Below are 23,470 nucleotides of genomic sequence, written 5' to 3' on the forward strand. Positions count from 1 at the left end.
GCATAAATATCCTGGAATTGAAAACAGAATGTTAGAATTCCAACACTTAAACGCTTCTATTTAATTCTAGCTGCAAAAGACAAGGAAAAGAATAAAGAGAAGAAATTCAAAGAGTTTGTGAGGGTGAAACCAAAGAAGAAAAAGAAAAAGAAAAAGAAAACCAAACCTGGTAAATTTTCCCCGGGGCATTTCACTTGGGTTTCCTTACAGGTAAGAGGGGTTGCTTCATAGTCCTGCCTCTGAGGAGAGGAAGGGTCAGCAAGCCTGTAATGGAGCTTGTGGGATCAGCCTAGCATGGGCAGTGACAGGGGAAGAGCCCACTTACCCTGGGTGCCTCAAGGCCGCACTGGCGTATAGAAAGCCCTCCCTCGTGCTGCCTTGGCCAGCATCGCCCTATCACAGTGAAAGCATCATTGTAGGAGAGGATATGCAGGTGAATAACTGTATTTATTTGCATACACAGCTCTTTTTTAGTTTTTATTGTATTTATTTGTAAACTTTAATTTTGTGTTGGTGTATAGCCAATTAACAGTGTGGTGATAGTTTCAGGTGAACAGCGAAGGGGCTCAGCCATATGCGTGTATCGATTTTCCCCTGTACTCCCTTCTCATCCAGGCTGCCACATAACATGAACAGAGTTCCCTGTGCTACACAGTAGGACTTTGGTTACCCATTTTAAATATAGCAGTGTGTACATGTCCATCTCAAACTCCCTAACGCTTTCCCCATTCCTTCCCCCTGGCAACTGTAAGTTCGTTCTCTAATTATGTGCACATACAACTCTTAAATGTACATTTCTGAACCCTTTTAAGAAAGGATATATCTCTTTAAAAGTATGTGTCTAGCTCCAACAAAAATGCCGATTTTTAAGAAAATCAGTGCTCCAGTCTTGGGAGCTAAAGGAATGCCACATTTTATTCTCAAACCATCTTCTGGCTTAGAGGGTGGTGAGGAAGGCTTTGGTTTTGAGGTTCTTAGAGGTAACTGTAAGTATTAACCTGTACCCTTTTGTAGCTGAATTCCTCCTGAGGATTTGAGCTGTTTGACCAGCAGAGCTGTTGGTTGGATGGTATTGATTCTGGAATGCCCTGGTGATGTCTAGGGGTGCTAATTTCTTCTTGATCTTGTTCTTCCAGAATGCCCATGCAGTGAGGAGGTCAGTGACACTCCCCAGGAACCTTCTCCACCTAAGACATTTGCTGTTACCAAGTGTGGTTCCTCACACAAGCCTGGTGTCCATATGAGCCCACAGATCCAAGGCTCAGAGTCTGGAAACCACAGAGGGAAAGTGAAAGTGTCTGGTAAGGAGGCTGCCTGCTGGCTTGACCATTTGTACAACACTATAGTCTGAGCATGCTGGCTTTACGTTGATATTGTAGTCTACTCTCAGGCCTTCTGCAAGTAATTGTTAGATCTTTTAAATAAAAAGTACATCAAATAAATGGAGAAGAAAATGGCAACTCACTCCAGTATTCTTGCCTGGAAAATCCCATGGACAGAGGAGCCTGGTAGGCTACAGTCCATGGTGTTGCAAAAGAGTTAGCAGCTGAAAAAAAAACAGACATCAAATGAAATAGGCCATTAGCTATACCTTTCCTGAATTTCCCTTCTCTCCAACTTTGGTCTTAGTAGAATGTCTCATAGGTACCCCTCAGCCAGTGTGTCTATAACCAATTTCATTATCCCTCTTTCCCTTGCACACCTGCCTCCCTGTTCCTTCATTTCTTGTTGGTGGCCTCTGCATATAACCTGGTTTCTTGGGGAAATCCAAGTCAACCTTGAAGCTTCCCCATCTTCAGCAACTTATAGGATGATCATGAGTTTGAAAATAGTTAATAAGTATATGTAAAGTACTTACAACAGTGTCTGGTACAGAATAAGTGATCAGTAAATGTTAGCTGTAATTATCACTAATCAGGCAGCCCAGACTAGATATTCTAGTTCTGACTATCCCTGGAATCTTCCCTTTCCTCATTCTCCAAGGTTTACAGAGTTTTGAAGGTGACTGTGGATACAGACTTCGCTGTAAACCAGGTCCTGGGTGGCTGTGGTGAGGTTGAGGAACACGTTTGTGCCATTAGGGATGATGATCTGTATGGTTTATGGGGATTTGCATTTTCTTTGCCATTGAGCTCTGTGACCTTGAGCAGCTACTTACCTTGGGCTTCAGTGTCGGGAAAATGAGGAAAGGGAGCTCAGTTTACTGCCATGCAGCAGATATTGTTTCGGCTATTAGTAGATGACAGTCCCAAGGAACCAATTGGAGTTCGTATTTCCCAGCTCTGTGAAAGTTCACAGAGGAGAGGGTCTGTAAGGTCATTTCTTACAGGTATTGGTGATCTAGGGTTGATTATCTTTTTATTTTGTGACTGTTGTTTTCCCTTTCCTCGTAGAAGAGGATAATCTGAGTGAGTCCTCTTCTGAGAGCTTTCTTTGGAGCGATGAGGAGTATGGCCAAGACATCGATGTGACCACTAATCCAGACGAGGAACTTGATGGGGATGACCGTTATGACTTTGAAGTGGTCCGCTGCATCTGTGAGGTTCAGGAGGAAAATGACTTCATGATTCAGGTAGGTAGAGCTTCCAGGAGCCACAGGTCCAGAGAAACACAAACTTGTCCTTGGTGGGAATTTTGAAGGGCTACTATTCGAGGCCAGCAAGAATCACAAGTCAGGTCAGAAGCCCCAGGTAGGCAGTATTTTCAGCACTAGGTTGAGCTTTGCTTACTCGTTCAGCTTTCTCTGCATCTCAGGCCGGTATAAATAACCTATTTATAGAATAAGAGAGGACTTGAGGGATCGTTGAGTGTAAATCTCTCATGCTCTGCTTAGGCCAGCTGGACATTGGTGAATGGGGAGGGCCTTGCCTGTGGTCACACAGTGAGGAGTTGAATAGGGACCCAACACTCTGGAGGGGCAGTTTGATCTTCCTATGGACCCATATCTTCTCTCTAAGGCAGATTTTCTTTATGACCTAATGAAATGGTGGTCTGTTTCTTACTCTTTATTTCCCTGGCATTTGTAGTTGTCATCTCCATTTCTGGGATGTGTCTCCTGGCGAGGGTGAATGCCGGGGAGTTCCTTGCCTGCTCTGGGAGACCGTCACTGGCTAGCACCTGGTTGCCTCTGCCCTTCTCTTGCTCTTAATCACGGTTGTGCTGGAGGTGACTGTTGCCTGGTGGACTCCCTGGACTGTCATAAATACCCTGGGTATTCAGGGAACCTGAGTTTTTTACATAAGTCATGTATACATGGGTTAGAATTATTTTAGGAGTTTCTTTCTCTTTGAATAGCCTTCATGGCAGCCTCTGGGAATTAAGGTACATGAATGGTCTCCAGTAGCTCCTGATATTTATGATCTGTAGTGTGCATTAGGTCAGGCTTCCCTGGTGGCTCAGTCAGTAAAGAATCTGCTGTAATACAAGAGACCCGGGTTTGCTCCCTGGGTCAGGAAGATCCCCTGGAGAAGGAAATGGCAACCCACTCCAGTATTCTTGCCTGGAATATCCCATGGACAAAGGAGCCTGGTGGGCTACAGTCCATGGGTCACAAGAAGTTGGACATAACTTGGCGACTAAACCACCACCATGCATTAGGTCAGTTGTTTCCAGACTTTTTCAGCATCAGAACCCCTTGCCCATGTAGACTCTTTCACAGAACCCCAAAATGTATAACAGGTAAAAGCAGTAGTTTTGAAAGCTCAGAATGAATAATTTTTACTTGGAAGTTCAGAAATGGCCACTTTCGGTGAGGTCTAATATGCATTCAGGGTGGTGTGCTGGTTGCTGACTTAGAGCATTTCAGTGTCTCTGTTGTTTTCTTCTTTTTGTGAGACAGGCCTAATGAACATGGCCATTGCGTGGGTGACTTTTCCTAAATAGCAGGCTATGTAGTCACTTTAATTAATCAGAGACAGAAAGAAAAGCTTTGTTTAAAGGACAGCATAATACTTAGTTAGCCTAACAGTACAGAATTAGGTGTACTGTTATGGGCTCTTAACATATGTTGTCTTAACATTAAGCTTGGAGTGTGCATTTTTTGCTTTATTTTTTCTTTTGAAATAGTACCATTTTATAAAACCTGTGTGTAGAATCTCTGAAGCTCAGTGGAATATAATTAAAAAACTTATATAACATGAAACATACCGCCCTCCCCTTTTTTAAGTAGATTTTTTTTTAAAATTTGGTTTTAAAAGTATATTGAAGATTGTTAGTTTTTATCCTGTCTCTCTGGGCATGTGCTCAGTTCTGGGCATTGGAAGCCTGATTTGGTCCTCATATGTCCACAGAAATCATTAGTGGTTGAGTAATGAAGGCCTCTCCTGGCAAGGCTCTTCCAGCACATCAGTGTAGGAGATGCAGTTCTGATCCACCATGGTACTTTCTCCATTGACTTTTCTGTAAGTGGCAAGGATCATGGGGTATTTGGGGGATAGAGCTTAAAGTACCATTTTTGTGCTATGAAACTAAGTTTGGAAAATTGAGGCCATACCAGCTTTTACATGGCTGAGTCCATTTTGTGCTTCCTAGGCTCCACTTCCAGCTCAGCCTCCCCCCAGCTCAGCTCAGCACTGTGGCTTGCTTTCTGGCATCGTGGTGGTGATGAGCTCACTTAAGAACACCGTGGGTTTTGCTGTAGAATACTTGGTGTTCACTTGCTGCCAGCTGGCTTTGTGTTATAAAGGGACAGTTCCTGACTTTATCTGTCATCATGAGCAGTGTACCTTTTCTACTCAGTAATTTCAGCAAAAGGCATAAATTTAAAGGAAGCTAATAGGAACAAATGGGACTTCCCAGGTGGCTCAGTGATCAAGAATCTGCCTGCCAAGCAGAGGATATGGGTTCAATCACTGGGTTGGAAAGATGCCCTGGAGAAGGAAATGGCAACCCACTCCAGTATTCTTGTCTGGAAAATCCCATGGACAGGGAGCCTGGCGGGCTGCAGTCCACGGGGTAGCAAAGAGTCAGACACAACTTAGTGACTAAACAGCAGCAGCAGCAGCAGGAACAAGAACAGTTCAAACCTTTAAAATGTATTCCTCTAGTTTTAAATGTATTCATTGTCTAGGAAAGTTCAAGTCATTTTTTTCCTTAAAATTTTAACTTACGTTGGTAATTTGCACAGTCATGGAATACATTTAGAATTTGTTCTGTAGAAGATTCCTTTAGAGAAAATGGTTTTCTTTGTTCATTATTTGGTATCAGTATTGCTCACATATGTTATTATTTGATTTTATTTACCAGTGCTAATTTAAATCACTGGAAGGTTAAAATCCTATTAAATAATCATGAATGTTTGAGAAATCTGGGTACCACATAAAAAATGAACATCAAGAAACTCATTTAATATTTGAATTATTTTAATTGCTCTAGGGCAGGTTTGGCAAACTTTTTCTTAAAGGACCAGATAATAAATATTTTAGGCTTTGGTCACTTGGTTTCTGTCACAACTATGCAGCTCTGCCCCAAGCAGCCAGAAGTAGTACCAAAAAATGAATGAGTATGGTTATGTTCGTAGAATACTTAATTTACCAAAATAGGACTTAAGCTGAATTTGGCCTGTGGGCTGTAGTCTGTTGACCTTTGCCCTAGAGCAACAAATATATAACATTAGGTGCCAAACCCCGGTGAAAATTGTATAGCATCTTTAATAAGAAGCCCATATAAAAACTTGTTTGCTTTCCCTGGAGGCAGTCTTCGTCGTGTTCTTGTGCATCACTCCAGAAACATTCAGTGGCAAAATAAGCAGTAATACATGTATTCTCTCCATATTTTCCCTTTCTTTTTGTGATAAAATATATATAATATAGGACATCCAAGGTGGCGCTAGTGATAAAGAACCTGCATACCAGTGCAGGATACCTGAGAGACGGGGGTTTGATCCCTGGGTTGGGAAGATCCCCTGGAGGAGGACGTGGCAACCCACTCCAGTATTCTTGCCTGGGGAATCCCATGGACAGAGGAGCCTGGTGAGCTATGGTCATTAGGGTCAAAAAGAGTTGGACATGACTGAAGCAATTTAGCATGGACATATACATAACATAAAGTTTTCTGTCTTTTTAAATTTTTTTAATTGGAATATAATTGCTTTATAATATTAGTTTCTGTTGTACAGTGACGTGAATCAGCTATATGTATACATATATCCCCTCCCTCTTGAGCCTCCATCCCATCCACCCTCTTCCCACCCTTCTAGGTCATCACAGCACTGAGCTGAGCTCCTGTGCTACATAGCCACTTCCCACTAGCTATCTGTTTTACACGTGGTATTTTACACATGGTATGGCAGTATATCCAGTTCATCCCACCCCCTCCTCCCTGTGTCCGCACGTTGTTCTGTACATCTGCGTCTGTGTTCCTGCCTTGCAAATAGGTTCATCAGGACCATTTTTCTAGATTCCGTATGTATACATTCAGTTCAGTTCAGTTTAGTCACTCAGTCGTCTCTGACTCTGCGACCCCGTGGACTGCAGCATGCCAGGCCTCCCTGTCCATCACCAACTCCTAGAGTTTATCCAAACTCATGTCCATTGAGTTGGTGATGACATCCAACCATCTCATCCTCCATTGTCCCCTTCTCCTCCCACCTTCAATCTTTCCCAGCATCAGGGTCTTTTTGAATGAGTCAGCTCTTCGCATCAGGTGGCCGAAGTATTGGAGTTTCAGCTTCAACATCAGTCCTTCCAATGAACACTCAGGACTGATCTCCTTTAGGATGGACTGGTTGGATTTCCTTGCAGTCCTAGGGACTCTCAAAAGTCTTCTCCAACACCACATATATGATATTTGTTTTTCTCTCTCTGACTCTGTATCACAGACTCTTGGTTTATCCACGTCGCTAAATTTACTAGACTAACCATTTTTAAATTTACGTGGCATTAAGTGAACTGGCATTGAGTACATCATTTACTTTGCTGTGCTATCATCTTTTTAAAAATTTAAACGCATGTTATTTTAATACATAGTATTTTCAATATCTTTTTTCATTTAATAATATATAAGTTGAAGACCTTTCCATTTTCAGATCTTAAAAAGGTTCCCCAGTCTTTTTTATAGCTGAACAATGAACGAATCATCATTTATTTAACCTTTCCCTTATTGATTGACATTTAGATTGTTCCTAGTCTTAATAGCAGTATAATGAATGATTTTGTATAAGTATACCTGTGAGACTGAGGGTTTTTTTTTTATGGACTTGTTTATCTCACAAGACCTCAAAAAATTGTCAGAAACTCACCTTTATTCCCCCTTGAGCCTACCTAACCAAATCTTCAGTACAAGACAAAAGACTCAGTTTGAGCAGGAACAAGAACACCAGAATAAGAGTAAAACTGAGGTTTAGAGTTTCTGGGCAAAAGTTTGTGGGCCTTTGTTATTTTGAGAAATACTGTTATATATTATTTGTCATAACAACACTTTAGAAACCCTCCCTGGTGTACCAGGGGCTTCCCTGGTAGCTCAGCTGGTAAAGAATCCCCCTGCAATGCAGGAGACCCCGGTTTGATTCCTGGGTGAAGAAGGTCCACTGGAGAAGGGATAGGCTACCCACTTCAGCATTCCTGGGTTTCCCTGGTGGCTCATCTGGTAAAGAATCCACCTGCAATGTGGGAGACCTGGGTTCGATCCCTGGGTTGGGAAGACGCTCTGGAAAAGTGAACAGTTGCCCAATCCAGTATTTTGGCCTGGAGCATTCCATGGACTGTATAGTCCACAGGATTGCAAAGAGTTGGACACGACTGAGCGGCTTTTCACTCACTGACGTACCAAGAACAGCCTTACCAGTGCCCTTGTCACTACAGAGTATTATCAAACTGTTTTTATCTTTGCTCTTCAGATAAAAACAATCTGCTAGTATAGCTATTTTGTAATTTTAATAAACTTAAAAAGAATTATGATTGTGATTTTTCTGTGCTTTCCATGAGCTACAAAGAAGAAAACAAGGATGACCCAGATTATTTTCACCCAGAAATAACCACTGTTATTTTTAAATACACACATACAAATGCATATATAAATGAAAATTATAATCTATAAACAGCTTTTCATGAGAATAACACTTCTATGATGAAAGCAGTAAATGTTTAAAAATTTCAGGGGGTACATAAAGGTATGAAGAATTAGTTGATACTTACATATAATCTCAAAATCTAAAAATACTAATGTATATACTTATTATTAGGCTGGTTTGACTTCACTTAATTTACATTAATACAATTTTCTGTTATTCTTCTAATGGTTAATTTGAACATCTTTTTACTTAAGATTTGTTTTTTTCCTTTGCGCTGTCTGTTCATGTTCTTTATCCATTTATTTGTTGGATGGTTGGTCATTTTCCTGCTGGTTTGTATAGGCTTTTTGTTGATATGTTTTTGTATCAGCTGTGAGAACGGTTACAAATATTTGTATCTGTTTGGTCATCTGTCTTTTGACTTGTCTTATAGATGCTTTGTTTTTATGAGGTCAAATATATCAAACTTGTTTAATGGCTTTTGAGATTTGAATAGGAGTTGATTCCTCATTGGAAGTTCATAAAAGTCTACAGAAAACTCAATAAATGAATTTCTCCTGGTTTCTTCTGGTAGTTTTGCAGTTTCATTTTTTTTTTAAAACTATGTAAATATTTGATTTGCCTGGAATTTATCCTGGTACAGGATGAGGGCTCTTGCTACCCAGTTGTTCCAGCACCAGCCCCGTATTACAGAGCCACCTTTATTTACTGCGTTTCTGGATGTAGTTGTTTCTCATCCTGGATTCCGTCTTCTTTCTGCTCTCTCTATTTGCTTGTACAATTCTATTTTAATTATTATACCTTTTAATATGTTTAACATATCTGCTAGGGCTAGTACCTCCTTTTGTTTTTGTAATGAATTTCCTGGCTATTAGAATCAGCTTCTGTTCCAAAGCTATTAGTTTATTGTTTTATTGGCACTACATTATTTTTATATATTAATCCAAGGAAAAGTATCATCCTTTTGATAATGACTCTTGCTATTAAGAAATAAACTGCAGCTTATTCATTGACTTAAGTCTCTGTGTCCTTCAAATAATCAAAAATTTTCTTTATTTAGATCTTGCATGCTTTTATTCTTAGTCTTAGATTTATTCTTAGATAGTTTATCTTTTCTGTTACTGTTTCTGCTTGTTTCTAAATTTAAACTTTTGGGGAATGCCCTAGTGGGCCAGGAGTTAGGACTCGGTGCTCTCAGTGACTGAGGGTGGGGTCCTGGGTTCGGTCCTTGGTCTGGGACCACTATCTTGCAAGCCTCACAACGTAGGTGCTCCCCCCTAACCCCCGCCCCACAAATATTGAAAAGCTTTTTAATTAGTTTAATTTTGTGGCTGCACTGCATGGCATGTGGGGTCTTCCCTGACCAGGGATCAAACCTTGTGCCCTCTGCATTGGGTGTGCAGAGTCTTAACCACTGGACTGCCAGATTAAGTCCCCAATTTAAACTTTTTAAAAATGAACATTGTATATTAGCCCGACCCACGTGAGAAAATTATTTTTAAAATTTCAGCTTAGCTGTATTTGATTCAATTTTGGTGTCTCCTAGTTCTTAAAACACGAAGTCATTGGTGAGAGAGACTTTCATTCTTAATTATTCATCTGTTTTCTGCTACCAGCTGCCTTTGTTGTCTCACACCCTTTTCTTTCCCTCTGAGCCTTAGTTTCCTTTTTGGAAATGGAAGAATCTAGATTACATCTGAAGTCTCTCTTTCAGCTCTGCCCCTATTGATTCTGATATGATCAGCCCATAAAAGCCCTTTGATGCTGAGGCCTATCTGATTCCAGGTGGCTGTAGACTGTGAGCTTCAGCTTTTTTCCCTTGTGGCCAGGCCGGTGGTCCACTCTCAAACCATGTCAGAAGCTCACTATCCCCTTTCCAGAGCTGTCCAATGGTTTAGGGCCTGGTCTGGAACTGCTGGAAGTATCCTGGTGTCTCTCTTGGCGTCCTTTTCCACTCCATTTCTCCCCTGGACCTGAGTTCTCGGGCTTCCTCTCCTCAGGCCAGCCACTGCTCTCCCAGTGCTGCCCTCACCCTCTGCTCCTTTCTTTTTGCTCTCTGCCTCCTGCCCCTTCTCCCTTTCCTCCTTCCCCAGGGAAGGCAGTGGAGCCTAGGGGTTAAAACAGCGGTCCCCAACCTTTTTGGTACCAGGGACAGGTTTTGTGGAAGACAGTTTTTCCCTGGACCTGGGGTGGGGAATGGTTTTATGATGATTCAAGTGCGTTACATTGACTGTGCACTTCATTTCTATTAGTATTACATCAGCCCCACCTCAGATAATCAGGCATTTGACTCCAGAGGTTGGGGACCCCTGGGTTAAAAGAACAGTCATGCAGTTAGCTGGGCTTGTGTTTGATCAACAGTGGATCCAACAGTGTTGATCCACTGTTGCCTCTTCTCAGCTGTGTGACCTTTGGTAAGGTTTAGAGAGAAGAAATGCAGAGTGCTAGGCCAGGGACAGAGGAGCCTGGTGGGCTGCCATCTGTGGGGTCGCACAGAGTCGGACACGACTGAAGTGATGTAGCAGCAGCAGCACGTGATTGGGCTTCACTGCTGGCTCAGTGGTAAAGAATGTGCCTGTAATACAGGAGACCCAGGTTTGATCCTATGTTGGGAAGATCCCCTGGAGGAGGGCATGACAACCCACTCTAGAATTCTTGCCTGGAGAATTCCATAGACAGAGGAGCCTGGCAGGCTACAGTCCATAGGGTCGCACAGTCAGACGTGACTGAAGTGACTTAGCATATGCATAGCACATGGTTACTTCAGGAGGCATCACAGTGAATTAGCCTGCCCTTTTGTAGTACGAATAGGCTCTTTATACATAAAAGCTGAGTGCTGGGCTCCACTGTATGACACATGACCCATTGATTCCTCACTGACAGCCCCACATGGTCAGTAGGAATAGTATCCTGTTTTACAAATGGGGAAACTGAAGCCCAGGGTGGAGAAGTGACCTGATCTGCAAGGTCACACAGCTAATGAATGTCTGAGCCAGAATTCAAACTCAGGTTTTTGTCTTTCAGACCTTCCTCTGAGGGCTTAAACTATTTTTCCTCTGTCTTTATAAAGTGATCAGAAAAGTAAAAGCCTCTAGATATGGGAGGGAAAGTAGTCATTTTTCTGAGATCAGATACTGTGTAATCTAAATTCTCTTTATCTGTGCCATCCAGTACAGTAGCCTCTAACCTCTTACGACTGTTGAGCACTTAATATTTGGCTGGTGGGAAAAGGAACTGAATTTTTAACTTCATTCGTTAATCTAAACGTTGAAAGCACAGGGTGGCTACTGCATTGGCCAGCGCAGCTCTGCAAGTGGCTGCAGCTCAGCTCCCCGTGAGTCCGTGGGGAGTGCCCTGCCTCCCTCCCACCTCCCATGCCCCTCCCCCACAGGTGGGTCTTATTTTTGGATGGAGGATTCCTTCTGAGTTTAATTTTTTTATTGCTTCTTTAATTCTAACAGTGTGAAGAGTGCCAGTGCTGGCAGCATGGGGTCTGCATGGGATTACTGGAAGAAAATGTGCCTGAGAAATACACCTGTTATGTTTGCCGAGACCCTCCAGGTAGCGATTTCTGGAGTCAGGGATCTTAACAGTATGTAGCCTTTTCCTTAGCACAGCGGGCGGTGCAGCAGCCTGAAGGTCTGGGGTCTTGAGACTCATTTCTTCAGCGTTGGCTAGACTCGGCCTCCTCACTCTTGTTGCTAGCCACCTGGTGGCCAGCTGTCCTGAACTTGGCAGTAAGAAAGAGTGCGTGGAGAGGTTCACTTAGCAGAAGAGCTGGCCTTGAACTAGAATCTTTGTGTGTGTGTGTGTGTGTCGTTAAAAAATCATATAACATGAGCTCAACCCTGTTAACAAATTTTAAGTGTCTGGTGCAGTGATTGTTTATAAACTGTACGCACAGATCTCCATAACTTTCTCGTCTGGTGCACTGACACTCCGTGTGAACTGTGGGATGCTGTACAGGCTTGCACGTCGTCCCTGCGTGTGCTGGGCCACGCTCATCTTTTCTCTGTGGTTCCAGTTTTAGCATATGTGCTGCCAGAGCGAACACCTTTTCCTTTTCTTGAGAGTTCATGAGGATGTGGGCCCTGACCTTGACTGCTCAGGGCTATTGGAGGGTTGGCAACCGGCCTCTGCTCCCTCTGGTGGCATCTGCCTTCCACTGCATCCTTGCCGCCTGGAAGGGAGATGTGCCCTTGAGGGGGACAGGAAAGGTGTTTGCAAAGAGCCTGTCACCCAGAGGAGTGAGTTCTTTCCTTAGGATCAGTTTGTTTCATTGTTCCATGACCGCAGGGCTGGCCTGTGGCTCTCGAGTGCCCCTTTCCAAAAATCTCAGGAATGCATTATAAATCTGTGTGGTTCTTGTCTTGCTGTCAGTGGGATGGGGACATTGTCTCCATTCATCAGCTGTGAGGTCTCTCCCCTTGGGTCTAGTCCCATGATCCCCTTATAGCTAGACAATGCTTGAAAGCCTCTGCTTCTGTTACTCCTTTTAGTAACAATGAGATGGCACTGGTAGGAGCTCCTAGTCCTATATTTTTGCTTATGAGGAAGAAAGTGATGCCTGGGGATACAAATGACTTTCCTAATCCCATGAAGCAAATTGGAATTAGAACTGACTTGGGGGACTAACTCTCTTGATTTCGCTGGTTATATAGGAAGGGCTACCATAGTTCATTTTCCAGCAAGTAGGGCCCCCTGGGGCCTGATAAGGTCTATTGCGACACTGTGTCTTCTTGTGCTAGATTAGTCTATAGGCAGAGAGCAATCTGTCTCTATTTTTCCCTTTACCCCAAGGAAAGAATATGGCCAGAAGAGTAGTCCATGAGTCATAGACTATAACTGACGGGTAGGATCTCAGAGACCACTTAGTTTAGCCTTGACATTTAACAGGCAAGCATCAGGTCCAGAAGGGGCATGACTGGCATAAGATCACTCAGTTAGTGACAGATAGAAGATGAGAACTGGTGTCTCTGACCTTTGTCTTGTCAAACTGGTAATGCTGCTCTGAATCCTGCTGCTCAGGCCACCTCTGACAGCCGCCTCTGAGGCTCCACCCATAGTCCCCAGGGCTCCTTTGGGGCATTGTTTAAAAAATCTCTTCTGTCTACTTTGTCTCTCACTCTTTCTTCCACTTTTTCCTTTTAAGAAATCATATACACCATTTTCATCAATCCCTAGGCACTTTCTGGACTTTGATAACTAAATTGCCAAGACTGGGAGTAGATTCATCGAATTGAGCACTCAGTGACTGTCACATTTACTGTCTGTGTTTGATTCTGCAGTGTCTTGGGCCAGAAATTTAACCTAACAGAGCTCTTCTTTAAAGGTTACTTAACAGAGTGGAGGTGCATCCCCACCATGTGTCTTAGTAAAGCCAAAAGAGTCCAAGGACCTTGAAAAGGATTGATTATTTGAGGGTTTTTAATAGCTATTGAGAGGTGAATAGCAGTCTGATTGGAAGCTGTTCCCTAGGCTTTTGCAATAGGAGACATTGACAAGTCATATGTGGTTGTGTTTTCAGTCCAAGGATCCCTGTAATGAACAGGACCACTGAGGCTGTTCAGTTCATCTGTTGTTGTTAACAGGTGGGAAACGGACATCCAGAGAAGGGAGCAGGGTGTTCGTTCAGTTAGGTGGTAGGTGACAGTTGGAGGGGGCTTGGGGCGTCTTTCCAGGTGATAACTTCATTCAAGATGGCTTTTGCTAGACTCTGGGGATATAACCGTGAACAAAACTGTTCCTATTCTGGCTCTTAGTGGGGTTGGGGCCAGAAACAGATGTCAAAATAAGTCATATAAACAAAAACATATTAGCTAGGGATGAATGCTTTGATGGGGCAAAAGCCCTGAGATAGGAAATGACTGGGAGGCACCAAACAGGCTGCCTTACTTTGGGAGGTAACAAAGGGCCTGTCTGAGGAGGCAGTGGGGAGCCAGTTCTGCAAAGGTCTTGGGGAATAGTGCTCCGGACATGTTGGGGTGGGGTGCTGGAGCAGAGATCCTAAAACCAGAAGGAGCTTGATGTGTTCCAGAAGGGTAAGGCAAGGAGGGGAGGGAGGAGCCAGGTCCTGCAGGCCTCATCAGACCAGAGTGAGGGCTTTGGGTTTTCTTTTGTTCACAGTAGGAAGTCATTGAAGGTTTTAAGTGGGAGAGGGAATGAGAAATTCCCACTCTGCCTCTGGCCAGTTGCAGAGATCAGGACATGAATAAACCTTTCTCACTACCTTATCCCCAGCACCTTGTAGAGAGCCCAGCGAATAGTAGGTACCAGGTAAATGTATACTGGATGAATGAATGAACATATGCACACAGCGGTAGTTTGTGTGATAACTGTGTGACGATGAAACGGTCTGGGTTTCCTTCAGACCAAGGATTAACTCTCTCATTGTCACTGCTGTAGGTCAGAGGCCTGGCTTCAAATACTGGTATGACAAGGAGTGGTTGAGCAGGGGACACATGCACGGCCTGGCATTTTTAGAAGAGAACTATTCCCACCAGAACGCCAAGAAGATCGTGGCCACCCACCAGCTTCTCGGCGACGTGCAGAAAGTGATCGAGGTTCTGCACGGCCTGCAGCTCAAGATGAGCATCTTGCAGTAAGTGTGGCGCCTGCCGCTCTGGGGCTGAGTCTGATTTGGCACAGGCAGAGGGCAGGGTAAATGTGAGAAACCGGAAAGCCACAAAACCAGTGATGAGAAGACTGAGTTTGAGACCTGTATTAAAAATTCTCAGTGACATGATAAACATTTTTTTTAATGTAACTCTATTGAGGTACAATTTACATATAATTAAGCTCACCCATTTTAAATATTCATCTTTTAAAAATTTGTTTTTAATCAGAGGATAATTGCTTTGCAATGCTTGGTTGGTTTCTGCCACATAACAACGTTAATCAGCATAAGTATACATATGTCCTCTTCCTCTTGAACCTCCCTCCCACCCCATCTCTCTAGGTCATCACAGAACATTTGTTCGTTGAGTTTTGACACGTGTATATACGCTTGCAAACACTACTAAATCAAGATATGCAGTGTGTATTTATAGTTTAGTTGGTTTTTTGTTTTGTTGTATCATGCTGAGTTTTTAAAAAATTGCGGTAAGATATACATAATATAGGGGCTTTCCAGTGGTGAAGTGGTAAATAATCTGCCTGCCAGTGCAGGAGATCCAAGAGAAGTGGGTTCAGTCTCTAGGTTGGGAACATCCCCTGAAGAAAGAAATGGAAACCTACCTCAGTATTTTTGCCTGGAAAATTCCATGGACAAAGAAGCCTGATGGGCTATATATAGTCCATGGGGTTGCAAAGAATTGGGCACAACTGAGCACACACACACACACATACATAATATGAAGTTTGCCATCTTAACCGTTTTTAAGTGTACAGTTCAGCAGTGTTAAGTACATTCACTCTGTTGCAGCAGTCTCCAGAATTCTTTGTGTCACGCAAAGCAGACTCTGTACCCAATAAACAACGCTCTCCACTTCCCCTCCCCCAGCCCCTGACAATCACCCCTCTACTTTATGTCTTTATGAATTTGACTCTCTCTGGGAACCTCATATAAATGGGATTCAACAGTATTTGTCCTTTTGTGACTGGCTTATTTCACTTAGCATAACAGCCTTAAGGCTTGTCTATATTGTAGCCTACATCAGAATTTCCTTCCTTTTTAAGGCTAAATAATATTCCATTATTTGTAATACCATATTTTGTTTATCCATTCATCCTAAACATTCTTTTCTCTTTTTTTCTGGCCTTGCTATGCAGCTGTGGGATCTCTATTCCCTGACCAGGGATTGAACCTGGGCCCCAACAGTGAAAGCCCAGAATTCTAACCATTAGGCTACTGGGGAACTCCCATCCTAAACATTCTTGATTGGTAAACAAAGTAAAATTGAAAGCTGCTGGAATAGACATTGTTGGTAGGCCTGCTCTCTAGCATAACGGTTGCTCAGTAAATACGTCTCTTGATAGTTTGCTCAGACAAAGAAGTTTTATGCCCTTTGGAGCTGGACTTCTGGTTTTTAATGGCTAGAATTTGGAGTGAAATTGAGTGTGAATTTCCTTCTGTGGTTAGATTGTATGTGTCAGATGACCCAAGTTCACGTAAGCTCTGAGAAAGAAATGTAACTCATATTGGGGTCTATTGGCTTCTATAATCTGCTCCCACTTTGCCAAATAGGGCAGTTGGGCCTTGAGTGGGACAGCCCCCTCCTTGGTTTCCAGGGCTACAATTCAGGTCCCAGCTCCCGTTAGGCCCTTGTCCTTATCTCTAACTGCCTCTTCTCAGTGGGTCTGTGAATTTTCCTTTGGTGGTAGCACAGGGTATGTCAGGGATAGAATCCTTAAGTTCTCCCATGAGCTTGCCTGTAGAGCACCGTTTTAATGAAGTCATCAAACTCCAGTACCACACATGCGTTAGAGCCCATGGGCCAGTCCCCGACAAGGTTTCCTTGGTGGTCATTAGTCCTGGAGCCCTCCTGTGTTAGGTGAAGTAGAATGTCAGAGCCTGGAGATGACAGAATGCGGGTCTGCCTTCTCCTGCATTCTGGTGCACGGAGACTCGGCTTCCAGCACTAGTGTGGCAAGAAGTGGTTGAGCAGAGCACATTCAGCAAGGGTCTGTGTTGATTTGGGTAAAAGCCAAGCTGCTATAAGAAACACCAAAAAAATAAAGGCTAAAACAAAATGGAATTTTCTTTCTCACATAAAGCAGAGGTAGGCAGGAGTCCAGGCCAGGTAGGTGGCCTTTTGCCGTGATTCTAGCTGTGGACTTGGGGACTTGGGTTCCTTCTGTCTTATTACTCTGACATCCCATTGGGTTTAATCTCACCTGTCTCATCCAAGCAGTCTCACCTGTACCTCAGTTCTGCTCTAACTCCCTGGAGGGGGAACAGGTGGTTTCATGGACACACGTAAATGCCCTGCGCAGACCCAGGAGTGAGGTTGGAGGTGGGTAAGAGAAGGAAAGGATAGTTACTGGGAAAGTTAGCCATTACTGTGACAGCCCTTGTTTAGGATGTTATAGACTGGGTGTTCCCTTACATTTAATAAAATCAGAAGACTTGTAAGACATGTAAGCCAGATGAATTTCTTTTTAATGAGAAGCCAGAAATTGACTGACACAGATGGAAGGTGCACAGAAACCTCAGATCCTGATTGTACATGTTGCGGCGCTTTTCATTTGAGGGTTCAATTAGATGTTTTTCTTTCTGCTCAGGGAAATATAAGCGCTCCAGCTGGGTCCCATATTCCAGAACCTTGTTCCTTCTGAATTCCCGTTGAGATCCTTCATCTTTGTAGCAGTGACTTTGTACTGGAATTAAAACCTGACTTCTCCAAGCAGTTCAGGAGAGAGCATCAGGAGATCTTGTTAGTCATTATAGGTGGAAGAGATCATGGGAGATGGGCAGGTGGTTCCTGTCTCTGCACACCTGGATGGTCTCTGCTATCACAGGCTCGAAGTCTTCATTCTCAGAAATTTTGTTCCTAAGCAACCTAGTGGATTCATTTTCAGAGGCAAACAGTAAAACTGGGTGTAACTTCAGAGCATCTGTTGTCATTTAAAAAGTAACAGGCATGAATGTGCATACCTTCTTCATGATCGACAGGGCTTACTGAGAAAGGCCAGGGTTATCAGTAGCTGCGGCTTCAGATCTTAGCTGGGAGGGTGAGAATAGTAGGGGGGAGGAGGCAAAGATTTTTGTGATTTTCATGCAGGAACAGGTTCATACTGTGGCTTATGCCCTCCAGGTGAACAGATTTCAGACTACAGTAGACCTGAAAGTTAACAATGACTCCCATTTCCTCTGTTGCAGTTATGGTTTCAGAGGCATGTCTGGGGTCCTGGGGTCCTGGTACAGACGCAATACCCTATTGGAGGTGGCCAGGGACCCAGGCTGCCTTGATGCTGGTGGTCTCCTCTCCTCCTTCAGTGGATGGGAGTGGTACTGGGGATTGCTGGAGTGGGAGAGCTGAGTGAGCGTAGTTATAGCCCCTCATGAGCAGAATTTTAGGTTCTGTAAGCTCATTCCATGCTGTCATAGTTATGACGCATTCCATTTCTGTAGGAAGCCTTCAGGAAGGCGTGTGTGTATGTGTGTTGGTGGTGGTGGGGGGACCTCTATGTGGGAGTTGCTGGTGAGTTCCTGCTGATGTGGTTTCAGTGATTCTCAGTTCAGACTGGTGAAGATAATGTATATAGTTATATCATGGTGTAATTCTTTATATATGTGGAATTGTACCAAGCATTACAAGATATTTAGGATTCATGAATTCAATGAACCGAGTGCCAGCAGTCCGTTTGTGACAATCAGCAGTCATGGTGACAGTCGGCAGGGTCCCCACACGTCTCTGCACGTCTGTGAACCAGACACGAGTAGCTCCTGGCTGTCTTCTCATTTGCTGCCTGACTTGGGGAGCCCGGTTTTTCTTCTCTATCCTTTTTCCCTTTCTTCCTGCATTTCATTTAATGATCAAAGGTTATAATGGAAGTTCTGGGTGGTGAACAGAATGTTAAATGGTGAAGTTTATCTAGAGTAGTGGCTTTTAAACTTCAAAAAACATACATCCCACAGTAAGAAGTACATTTTTTATCACATGTACAAAACATATTATAATTTCACAAAACACCTCCTCTTAGAATGGTGCAGTCTGGTATTTTTTGTTCTATTTTTCCTTCTATACAAGTGGTTATGAGTCAGTAAATTAAAAGACCTCTTGTGTCAAATCTCAGACAGTGAATGGTTATAGTCATACACAGTTTTATATACACATATACATGTAGGCAGAGATTCTCAGAGGTGTCTTCTGGCCAGAAAGGGAGCAGAGTCCTTCTTTAATAACAAATTGTCCTCTTTGGAATGGGGAGAACAGGAGACTTTTGAAGAGTGTTTAAAAGCCTTGGTATTGAGACTCCCCTGGTGGTCCCTGTGCAGGGGGCCTGGGCCTGAGTCCTGGTCAGGGAACCAGGTCCCACAGGCCGGGACTAAGAGTTCGCGTGCCACAACTAAATGTCCCGCATGCTGCAATTAAAACCTGGCACAGCCAAATAATTGTTTTCTTTTTAAGGGGGCTTCTCTGGTGGTCCAGTGGTTAAGAACCCACTTTGCAATGCAGGGGATTTGGGTTGGATCCCTGATCCCACATGCCACAGGGCAGCTAAGCCCATGCTCCGCAGCTACTGAGCCTGCACACCACGACTAAAGAGTTAGTATGCTGCTACTAGAGATCCCGAGTGCCACAACTGAGACCTGACACAGCCAGATCAACAGATAAATCTTAAACAGTATTAAAAACAAAACACCTTGTTACTAATGGCTTATGCCTTGGTGACTTTTGGTTACCAACTCCCTCCTGGGTCATCACTGAAAGTGTTAGTTGCTCAGTTGTGTCCAGTTCTTTGCGACTGCATGGACTATAGCCCACCAGGCTCCTCTGTCCATGGAATGCTCTAGGCAAGAATACTGGAGTGGGTTGCCATTTCCTTTTCCAGGGGATCTTCCTGACCTAGAACTCAAAACCAGGTCTCCTTCATTGCAGGCAGATTCTTCACTGTCTGAGCCACCAGGGAAGCATTCATTGGGTTTGTGTAATTGAGTGGCATGGCATGGCAGCGTTATTATGGCTGTTTAGTCCTAAGTTATGTTTATTTTTAGTAAGTCACATTTGAAGAGCTCTTTACTGCCAACAAAATACTGGACTTCGGTTCAGATTAATTCACTTAAACTCAGTGGTTGCTGGCAGACAGAGGGTTAGCCAGTTCTGCAGAGGAGGAAATGGGAATGAGGCTGGCAGAGTGACTCGGTCAGCTGCACTATGATCAGCGGCTGAGCTGAAATGCAGCCAGGTCCTCTGACTCCCAGTCCAGTCCTGCTCACTGTGAGTGATACAGCAGGAGCTTGCCTGGAAGTGTCTCCTCAGAGGCTGTGAATCTACAGTCCCTCTTGGTGGCTTACTCCCTTGGCCCAGGTGGGAGGTCTTCCCCCTAGTGTAGGAAGCCCCTGCAGTGATCCCAGGGGTTAGGGTTAGAAGGGTTAGAGCCCTTAGGGTTAGGGTTTAGGGTTAGGGTAGGGTTAGAAGGGTTAGAGCCCTTTCGGTATTTTCCCTCCCAACAGAAGCCGGGGGCATCCTGACCTGCAGCTGTGGTGCCAGCCTTGGAAGCAGCATCTGGCGGAGGGGCGGTCTCATTCCAAACACATCTGTGTCACTGAAGCCAAGAGTAGGGAGGAAGCCCCAAGCTATAGAACTTTGAACGGGGCGATGGAGAAGCCCCTGCCCCTGCCCACCTCTGTGGAGGAGTCCTATATCACCAGCGAGCACTGCTACCAGAAGCCCCGCACCTACTACCCAGCTGTGGAGCAGAAGCTAGTGGTGGAGACCCGGCGCTCTGCCCTCGACGACGCTGTCAACCCCCGCCACGAGAATGGTGATGATTCCCTGTCTCCACGCTTGGGCTGGCCTCTAGACCAAGACAGGAGCAGAGGGGACAGTGACCCCAAACCCAGTTCCCCAAAGGTTTGTGCTTGTGCTTGTTTGAGATCTTGTATTGTCTCTTCCCAGGGCTAAATGTTCAGTGGAAGATGTTTATGATAGAGTTGTGTTTATTTTAAAATTGCATATAAATCTGTTTATCATATTCTTTTTCTTTTGTCTTTTAAAATGAGTACAAAGTCAAAAGAGCCCACTTAAACCCCAGATATCATTGGTTCTAGGAAATGTCGGCAAAATGGCAGAGTCAGTGGTGGTGAGGGTGGAGGGGTCGGAGGCAGCCAGAAGAAAAGGGTAATTGACTGGAACTTGACAAATGATAACAAGTTAGGAAAATGAGGTTTTTTTTTCCTTCGGTGCAGTTTATCATTGCATCTGGGTGCTAATCCTCAGCAAGAGCAGAGAGCGAGTCAAGTGTTCTGTCAGGCGTAAGTGTTTCAGTACAATTCTATGACAACTTTACTTTTAACTTTGTAGCCCTGGCGCAAGGACAGTCCATTTTGTCCAAATGTTTGCTGGTTTAATCAGTTTTCCCAAGAGATACTCCCAGGTTCTTGTTACTCACGTCGTTCTCTTCTGGAGCCCTGTGTGTTCTCTTGCCAGTGTTCCCTGGTCTCATTCGTCTCACCCTCAGTTGTCAGTGAAGGGGTTGGGTGATGAGAGCTTCCCCACCCTTGTCATACTTACTGTCACAGACTCCACTGAGTGGGGTGATATCACCACCCTAAGTCCATCGCCGCCTCTCGCTGAGGGGGAGTAGCCTAGATTAGAAGCCCCTCAGCAGTGGGCATTATACCTCGTTCAGCCTGTGTCCTTGCCAGGGTCTAAGCAGGGCTGGGTAAGGCTGGTGAGGACAGTCTTTGGAGGCAGACCCAGTTTCAAGTCTGGGCTCTGCCACTTGCTGTGTGACTCTGAGCAGGTCCCTTCACCTCCTCAGAGGTGTCTCCTTACCCCCTGCCAAGTGAAGCTGGTGATGGGGACCTCTCAGTTTAGTGTGCGGCACACCTGTGAGAAGCTCTCAGCACGTGGCTCTGCACACAGTCACTCCTCCATAGATGTTAACTGGAACCTATTTCATTTCCAATCAATGAATGAAGGGTTGCAGTCACAAACCCCAGAAAACGTTTGTGGTCTTGCAAATTATGCCAGTTGCCTAGAGGCACCTGGAACATGATGAAAAAAATCAAGACGTCCTGGGCCTAAACAAGGCAGGTAGAGTTAAAAATCTCTTTCATGACTGGCAGGTTGACCACAAGCCAGCACTCTGTTTTATTCACATCATCCTATTTGAGCCTCATGAACTTTTAAAGTAGCTTTTACTACTACTTCTTTCCCATGAGGGAATAGAGGACCAGAGAAGTGAAGTAACTCATCCAGGTGCATGCGTTCAGCAAGATGTAGAACTAGGGCTTAAAATTAGTTTGTCTACATACGAGCACCCACATACTAACACTCGTCCACACTTGCCCTGCTCTACTCTGATCCCGGGTTTCAGGAAGCGGTTCTTTGAGGCTTGCTTCGGCCCTTAGGCATTGGGCCATTCATTGGGAAGCAGCTTGGGCGCCTCCGAGCCAGAGGTCTGCGCGGCCCTGAGGCGGTTGTTATTATTGTTATTATTATTGGTACGGCAGGCCCGCTGCTGCCCCATGCCTGAGAGAGGACGGGGGCAGGGAGGTAGCGATTTGGACTACTCGAACTGCAACTGGGTTCTCAGATGGTTGCAAACACTGGCTGGTTGGAAAAAGAGACTGGGAGCTGTCTCCATTCGGTAACTTTGATGCTCTTACATCCCCAGGTGAGGGAATATGTCTCCAAAAAGGTCCTACCTGAGGAAGCCCCTGCCCGGAAGCTGCTGGACAGAGGTGGAGAGGGGTTGCTGAGCTCCCAGCACCAGTGGCAGTTTAACCTGCTGACACACGTGGAATCCCTTCAGGATGAAGTCACACACAGGATGGACTCCATTGAGAAGGAGCTGGATGGTAGGGCTCCCTGTCCTTGGTAGGCTCTGTGGACCAGTAGGAAGAGCTGCTTTCTGAACCCTCTGATTTGGCTTTCCAGGGATAGCTGTGTTCTTGCCTCTTCTGTTAGTCCCCTCATCTCCATTCTCCCCTCAAGATGGCCAAGCTTGACTTTCAGTATCGACCAGGCACTTCTAAGGGCTGTGTGCTGCCAGGGGTCCCGCCTCACTCTCCCAGTCCCTTCTGCCCAGGAAAGAGCGTAGCGGAGCAGCTGGGCTCTGCTCTGGGCGGTGTGTGTCCTGAGCAGGTCTTTACTGACCGAGTTCTGTGGGGAGCTGATACTTGGATGCTTTGAGCTTTAGTGTGTCTGAGGATTAATCTGAAAACTCCTTCTTTACAGCCTTTCCTAAAATCTAAAATGGAGCCTTCTCCTCTTTATCAGCAGATATTTTAGAACTTGACTGAGTCATTTATGTTGCCCCCAGACATGTCCCCTGATGTTATCAGATGGGCGTGGAGGACTGAAATGTTGATTCCCAGGGTGTTGTCAGTTTGGTTTTTAAAGACAGGCTTCTTTCTTTCTTGTTCTCTTGTTTCCTAATTATTATTATTTTTTCATCCTTAGAAAGAAGCCTGATTAAGAAATAAATGTTTCGTTTGCGGATTCTGAGGATAGCTAGGCTATTATTACTATAATTGGGGATGAAATAACTCAGAAGAAAAATCCCATGTGTTAACATAAGCAAAGGTCACAGGGTATGGGTGAGGTCAGGCTAGAGGAGGACAGCTATCGAGAGGGGAAGCGAGAACAGGAAGGCTTCCTGGAGCTCCAGGGACTGAAGTGGAGCCTTGGAGAGAGCTGTGTTTCTTGCTACAGGAGGGGTGACTGAGGCAGGATGCTAAGAGGTGGCCCTGTTGGAGGACAAAGACTAATGTGCCCTCACGCTTCCTGGCCTGCCCCAGAGGCAAACCTGCTGAACTGGGGATTGCAGGCCAGTCCAGGGTCCATTGTG

At 44.6% G+C, this 23,470-nt stretch overlaps 1 protein-coding gene across 6 annotated transcripts in view; it reads left to right on the top strand.

The window, feature by feature from the left end:
* PHF20 (PHD finger protein 20) overlaps positions 1-23,470 on the top strand; it is a 127,760-nt gene that overhangs the window by 98,216 nt on the left and 6,074 nt on the right. For all 6 annotated transcript variants that reach the window (XM_061437442.1, XM_061437439.1, XM_061437440.1 and 3 more), the window contains 7 exons: positions 71-169; positions 1,137-1,301; positions 2,394-2,572; positions 11,470-11,569; positions 14,414-14,609; positions 20,127-20,526; positions 22,295-22,478. In XM_061437442.1, the coding sequence (XP_061293426.1) occupies positions 71-169; positions 1,137-1,301; positions 2,394-2,572; positions 11,470-11,569; positions 14,414-14,609; positions 20,127-20,526; positions 22,295-22,478 (1,323 nt within the window). The remainder of the gene's footprint in view (positions 1-70; positions 170-1,136; positions 1,302-2,393; positions 2,573-11,469; positions 11,570-14,413; positions 14,610-20,126; positions 20,527-22,294; positions 22,479-23,470) is intronic.

The sequence above is a fragment of the Bos javanicus genome, chromosome 13, assembly GCF_032452875.1.
Source record: "Bos javanicus breed banteng chromosome 13, ARS-OSU_banteng_1.0, whole genome shotgun sequence".
In the NCBI taxonomy this organism is placed as follows: Eukaryota; Metazoa; Chordata; class Mammalia; order Artiodactyla; family Bovidae; genus Bos; species Bos javanicus.